We start from the raw sequence: 7,256 nt of genomic DNA on the forward strand, positions 1-7,256 counted from the left end.
TACACATTGATCATACTCGGTGATTACTTGTCCTAACAGAGAGAAAAATACATAGATCTTCCTCCATTCCTCCCCCTCCAAACAATTCTCACCCTCTTTTTTTTCTAAAACCCTTTAAGATCATATGTCTAGAATTTGAATCACCTGGGAATCTCATTAAAAATGCAAATTGATTGAGTAGGTCTGCTACTGGTCAATGGACCACAGGTTAAAGAGTAGCAAGGCTTGTGGTACTACAAATTATTGGGAACTTCTCAATAATGTTGATGTTTTTCCGTTAAGTGATATAGCTGGAATGTAATAGTATCTGTTTCTCCATATGCCTACTGCTGTGAAGTCTTTGAAAACCATGCTGATTTTAGTCTAAGTAGAACTAAGACTACCTTCTCAGTTTTAACAGCCTGGCTTCATGTAATAATTCAACATACATTTATGGGGCACTATCGTTAGCAGAAAATGTGTTCCTTATGAGGTAATGAAACATGAAGGTAAAGGAAACCCCGGAATGTTTGGAAGAGAATTTGGCGAAAGGATAGAAAATAGAAATGTGGCTGGAAAATAAGTGCCAGATCAGGAAGGGTCTTGTGTACTGTTCAAGGAGTTTGGCTTTTATTCCGAAGGCTCTTTGTTGGGGGTGGGGGGAGCATCACCTAAGAAAGGCTTTTAAGCAGGAGTGGCATCCTCCATGTTACACTTCTAAAAGATTATTCTGACAGCAGCATATTAATTGAATTGGAAAGTGATGGAGAAAGAAGAAAAACCAGGGAAGCATATTCACAGAGGCCAGGGAGGCAATATTTCCAGAAAGAGGGAAGGGTCAGTGGTATCAAAATGCATGAGAAAGAACAAACTAAACCAGAACATGACTGGCAGGCTGTCACTGGTGACCCTGTACAGGGCAGTTTCTGGGTGGCAGTAAGCCCTGAAGTAGGGCCACAGTGGGCTGAGCTAAAAATGAGAGGGGAGGAAGTTGGGCTGCTGGCGACAATAACTCCCTGAAGAATTCCTGGTTGTCAGTATCAAGGGAGCATTTCTTACATTTCCCCCCATCTCCGTATGATTTTATGAACAGTGCATCAAACTGGGTCCTTCAGAACTCAGAAGAGCAGTGGCTGGACCTGCCCCGAGAGGGCTACTTTTCACTTTAAATCCTTCTCCTCCAGTGGTTCTTAACCTTTGAGGTCAGGTTAAGACCTCAGCTGCTTTGAGCAGTTGATGGACTCTGGAACCCCTTGCTAGAAAACTGTCAATCCACACAATAAATCTGCTTTTAAGAGTTAACAGTTCCCCTGATGCCCATCTGTGGACCCCTAGGGGTCCAAGGGCCCACCAGTTAGGAGCCTTCAAGGTGTGACTGTCCTCCTGTACTAAAATTGGCTACAGGCCTGCTGCTTCTGAATTTGAGACAGGGTTGTTGTCGGGAGCACCACGTCCTGTGATAAGGCTGGCTCTGCCAACCCCAAGAGCAGCTTAGCCATCTCCATGTGCACATGGCAGGAGCACATGAGGAGGGACTAAACCTAAGTCTGATTTTGTTTAAACTAGAGAAAATGAAGCCAAGAGAAAGGAAATAAATGAGGGACTCTGGTTACTTAGATGAATTTAGCAAGAAAACAATGTACCAAACTACCCTCCAGACTGAAGGAGGTGAGGGAGCTTCTTTAAAGGTCTTGAGCCCTAAGGTTTACCACCGTGTTCCTGGTGAACTATGCCAAGATTCCTTCTGCTTAAGCTTGGAGGGGCTGGCATTCTCTGACTGGCTCCACTCTACCACTAGCCATTTATTAGCAGTCGGCCCACAGACCGCAGGAAATCTAACAGTCCCACTCTGGCACAAAGAAAACATGGCAGTGAAATACCTTCTATTTGGCCCGAAGGTGAATGACCTGAGGGCCTCGAACATGACCCTGTAGAAGGATCACTTGTCCCATGCAGCCTGGACATTGGCTAACGTGTCATATATGTGTGTGTGTGTGTGTGTGTGTGTGTGTGTGTGTGTGTATGTATATATATATCCTTTTTCTGGTTCCCAGTGCAATGGACCTTGCATCGGACCTCACTTAGCTGTGCAACACAGACAGGTCTTCTGCCAGACACGAGATGGCATCACCTTACCGTCGGAGCAGTGCAGCGCCCTTCCAAGGTAAGAGAAAGCAGCCCCTGTGGCAAGAGGGCACAGATGGTGGTGAATGGATGTTTCTTCTCTGACCGCCTACCAGTCCCAGGGATCAGACGCCCTACCCTCTCACCTCCATTCACCCTAGACCACTGACCTGCCATAAATAGATGACTCCATGGTAACCTTGTGCTTGCTAAACGGGTCAGGCTGGGCTTTCCTTTCTCAGGGGTGAAGGGTACAGAGGGTGTTGTTCCTTCAAGGGAGGTCTGGTACCTCAAGGGAATGCACTGGCCCAGACTGGGCAGGAGAATAGGTCCTCATGGTAGCCAACAGACCTTAAAGGCTCTGCCAGTCATTTAACTTCCAGGGACCTCCTTCTAGAAGTTATGCTGAGGTGAGGGTTTACCTCCCCCACTTAAGGCCGCAGCCCCTGCTGTCAACTTCCACTCTGGTAAAGCTCATTCTTGGGTCATGAAGTGACAGAGACATTGTGGAGATGAGATGGAGACTCAGAGAAAGTGGCCTCCCTAAGAGCTAAAGAGCAAGGATCAGAACCCCCAGGTTTGTAGCACAAGAAGTTCTTGGAGATGCATTGTTTTCACATCTCTTCCCCTGATCCAGCCCCAACAAAGGCTGACCTTAACCATGCCATCCTCCTCCTACAGGCCTGTGAGTACCCAGAACTGCTGGTCAGAGGTCTGCAGCGTACACTGGAGGGTCAGCCTGTGGACCCTGTGCACGGCAACCTGTGGCAACTACGGCTTCCAATCCCGCCGTGTGGAGTGTGTGCATGCCCGTACCAACAAGGCAGTGCCTGAGCACCTGTGCTCCTGGGGGCCCCGGCCTGCCAACTGGCAGCGCTGCAACATCACCCCCTGCGAAAACAGTACGTCCAACCCAAAGAACCTTCTGCAAACTCCCCACAGGGCATTGGGTACGGAGGGCAGTCCCTGGGACTGAGCCTGAGATAGGGCATTAGATCTGGGTCCCAAGGATTGTGAGCTGGGGCCAAAGTTGGGCATTTTCAGAGGGATGTGGGCAAACATAGGTGAAAAGAAGTGTATCATTGTCCAGGCCACAAAAGATGGCTGGATGTGCCCCCAAAGGCTTCTACTGTCTCCATCCTGGCCCCAAGAGAGCTGGGTATTTTTGGCCAAGTGCTGTATAAAATCAGCATCCAGCTCCCCTGAAGTTGGCTGCTACCCTGAGAGGACATCTACACAATGACTCTCGGGGCCAGGCTACTAAAGAAAGCATTGCTATCACTAAAGCAGCAGGCAGAGTGACTGCTCAGCTGGCCCTGTGCCCACGGTAGCTCTGCTACTGGCTAAAAGAGGACCTGCTGACCGCCATCCTCCTTCCCAGCCCCATGGGTGTCTACCACAATGGCACAGGACCTCCCTCACTCAGGATTGACTTAACACTTCACTCCCTCAAGTTTGGATCCTCCTCAGCCCAACACCAGTATTTGTACCCTAGTTGGATGGAGGCCTATTCCCCAGAGGGTTACAAAACACAAACTGAAGGTGCTTCCCCACAAGGAAGAAGACAAAGGATGATTTAACAAATGGGAAGCAAATATAGCAGTGCAGTTTCCCCCCAAGCTAGGCCTCACTAAGCCATCAATTCCCAACACTAAAAGTAGATGCCCTGTAGGCACACAGGCCCATTTCTTTTTATACCCAGGGAAATAGATGATCTTTGGCCTCTGCTCTGGTGATGATCCATCTCTGTTTCAGTAGCTCACCATGCTCAGAGTGCCAACCTTAATGTAATTAAGACTTATGATGTAACTCACGGATGTCTACAAACCAAATTAGCATAAATAATTAAGAACTGTCTAGTCTACACCAACAGCAAACTAGAATGCCTGGTGCTATAGTAAGGTGCAGCTGGTAGAAGGCGTAGAGAAGCACCTCAAAACAGTGCAGAATTCAGTCCCCCTGGGGACCAACCCAAGGGGGAGAGTCACTTGCTAAAATACCAAATAGGATAAGGTAGCCTTACCTAGGAGGTGAGGTGACTCCAAGGAGCGGGAGATGACAAGACCATCCTGGAAGTAGAGTGAGTTCTCAGAAAGGAAGCAAAGCCATGTGCCTGTCCCCACCCCAGCCATAGTTCAGCCAGTCAGATGTCAGCTAGTGCCATCTGCACTCTTGGTGGACCTGGAGGCAAGTAGCTGAGCTCTGTCCAGAGATTTTGGAGAGTGGTGGCCCACTGGGCAGCAGAGGCCGGTGACCAAGGCAGGCTCCAGGAAGCATCCCAGTGGCCAGCGCCCAGGTTACACATAGCAGTGGCCACCTCCATAAGCCTCTGTTTCACATCTCCTTTCTATCCCCTTCCCCAGTGGAGTGCAGAGACACCACCAGATACTGCGAGAAGGTGAAACAGCTGAAACTGTGTCAACTCAGCCAGTTCAAATCTCGCTGCTGTGGAACTTGTGGCAAAGTGTGAAGACAGGCCATGGGGAAGAACTCGACCCTGGCCACACAAAGACTCATACAACCACCTTGGACAGAACTGAAGCTTTCTTCGTTTAATTTATTTATTTTCCCCTTCCCACCCCCACCACACATACCCTCATCCAACATCCTTTCCACCCCTCCACCTCCACTCCCAGGCACGAGGACTTCAGCGAGATTTCTCTTTCCCTTAGCTGAAGGACAGAATGTTGGCAGAGGAAAGGGACAGAGAACTGAAGAGGTTGCAGAGCCAGCTCCCTCCCAAATCTGGGTTCCAAAGAGATATAGGATGCAGCTGGCTTAGCACCAGGGGACAGCAGAGAGCCAGAGCCAGCAGTAATCTAGAGATAGAAGGGTAGGGGGTGGCCAGAGGGTTTGTGTGGGCCTCATGCATACTCTGGACAACCAGCTGTATCTTTCGGTGCAGGAATGTATTGCTGTTTGTCTCTTCCTCTGTCCCCTCATTGTAAGGACAAGCAGGGAGGGAGGCAGACACCATGCTGGGGCAGGAACCAGCCCAGATCTAGATTCCTTTAGTGGAGCCAATGCAGAATAGAAGTGAAGGAGACAATCACAGTAGGCCTGAAGCACACCATGATTCAGAACCCCAAGGAGGGAGGGAATGGGACAGAAACAGAAAGAAACCTGTGTGGGAAACCAGTGGGAAAGTGGAGGCAGACAAGACAGAAATAAACCAGCAGGAAGGGCCTTAGGCAGCTTCCGTAACCCCTGGGGCTCTGCGGGGTGCTTGCCCAGAGCCCATTCCCCGTGCTATCTGTGTGAACTTTCTGCCTATTCACCTGCCACAAAGCCAGTGCAAGGTCCAGCTCTGGCTATGTAGTAAAGGGCCCCTGACATCTCTCTATCTAAATCATGAAACCCCCAGCCCCGAACTAACTGCTGCTGTGGGCCAGAGGCATTTTGACCATGACTAAGCGAGGCTTTCTACCTATATGGCCTTTGCAGGGAACTGGGGTCAGTTTGTCAAAAGTTAGTTTTCATTTACTCATCGATTTGCCCAGACAGGTAGCCATTAGGAATCCCTTCACTCCAGAGCTGGCCAGGGTAGGGGGACAGTGGGCTTGCACATGCCCCCACCATCCCGGGAGTCTAAGGCTCCTCCCAAGCACAGTGCGAGAGCTGGCTCTGGGTGCACACCCCAGGATTCTATAATAAGTTGGTGCCCGGGGAATGGGAGCTGTGGCAAAACCAAAGAATAACCAAGTCTTCCAAGGCAGTCCTCAAAGGCTTTTCAACCCATCCCACACACAATGAATTGCTATAAACATTATATAATTAATATATACCAGTTTTTGTGGATCCACTAATTCATCCGACAAAGCAACATACACACTTTGCAATACACAACAGCTATGGTGAATTGGCTACAGCAAAGTCAAGTAGCAAAACTAAAAATTTGGGACTCTGGCAAATTAATTGCTTGTTCAGCTTTGGGCCAGGAATTTTTGCCTTCCCCAAAGTGTCCCACAGTTTAGTAGCCAAGTTGGGAAAGGGCAGCCAGAGTCACTCACCCTAAGATAAACTGCCCCCTCACACCCATAAAATACCACACTCTCCCCACTCACATCAAAGGCTGTATTTTCCAGCTGGTGTGGAAATAAATTTTGGGGAGGAAACAACAGTGAGCTGTGGAGAGTTAGGGTGGGTCTCACTCTCTCTTCCTCCCCACAAAAATGGGCTCCAAGAAATCATGTTACTAAAAATCAGTGTAATGTCTATTTAAAATAAAAGAATGTTTTCTATGTCTGTATATCTTTTGTGAATATTTATTAGGATTTCTTGTATAAAAAGTGCAATATTAATAATTGTACATTGTCATCCAGAAAAAAATATTGGGGGGACTTTGTATTAACTTCCTGCATTGTGTTCCTGTAAACTCAGTGGTGATTATTGTATTTTTTTTCCTATTCTTAATAGAACCTGGTGTTTAACTTTGGATCTATTCACTGTGGACAGAATATATTTTTAAAAGCTAACATGGGATGATGGGGCAATAAGAGTGGATTAATTCATGACACAATAGTTTTGCATGGAATGGTGACAAATTCCATACTGTTACTAATGTGGTTATTTCTAGTTCAATAGCTATTGAAAACCAGAGGACAATATTTACATTTCTTAAATTGCCTTCCTCCAGCTCTGCCACACGTCAGGTTGTAGCAGGTGAAGTGAGTTTCCATACTGGCTGGAGAGCCTCGGTTTGGGGAAGAAAGCAGTGTGCTCCTTGCATGAGATGAATGTACACTTAATGTTTGTTCTGTGAATTGTGACTCAGCGGCCCCACAAGATTTCTAGGGTTGCTGAATAATGTGGAAGGAGGCACCTCCTCCTCTAAAACACAAACCTGTATTTATATTTTTTGTAAGATAATACAGCTTATTTATTTAAATCTTGTTGTCCGAGTCTCTGTTAAGCACAGCTTCCCATCTTGTTTTATGCCAGGGGTGAGAAGAGTCCCTGTCAAGCAGGTGGTTCTCAGTCAGTTTTGTGTTAGGCTGAAATGGAAGACTTGCACTTTTAGGCTTTGCTGGTGAAGCTGGGGGCCATGCTGCCAGGCCAGTACTGCAAATGAACACAGCGGAGCTGCGTTTGTAGACATGCATACGTTCAGGCTGACACTGCCCTCGACGACCATCTCAATTATAGCCCTGTGT

At 47.8% G+C, this 7,256-nt stretch overlaps 1 protein-coding gene across 4 annotated transcripts in view; it reads left to right on the plus strand.

The window, feature by feature from the left end:
• ADAMTSL1 (ADAMTS like 1) overlaps positions 1-6,991 on the plus strand; it is a 1,125,968-nt gene extending 1,118,977 nt beyond the window's left edge. For all 4 annotated transcript variants that reach the window (XM_058301906.1, XM_058301907.2, XM_071216754.1 and 1 more), the window contains 3 exons: positions 2,034-2,143; positions 2,785-3,005; positions 4,467-6,991. In XM_058301906.1, coding sequence (XP_058157889.1) covers positions 2,034-2,143; positions 2,785-3,005; positions 4,467-4,573 — 438 coding nt within the window. In that variant the 3' untranslated portion in view covers positions 4,574-6,991. The remainder of the gene's footprint in view (positions 1-2,033; positions 2,144-2,784; positions 3,006-4,466) is intronic.
• The last annotated feature ends 265 nt before the right edge of the window (positions 6,992-7,256 follow it).

Source organism: Dasypus novemcinctus, chromosome 8 (genome assembly GCF_030445035.2).
Source record: "Dasypus novemcinctus isolate mDasNov1 chromosome 8, mDasNov1.1.hap2, whole genome shotgun sequence".
NCBI classification, from domain to species: Eukaryota; Metazoa; Chordata; class Mammalia; order Cingulata; family Dasypodidae; genus Dasypus; species Dasypus novemcinctus.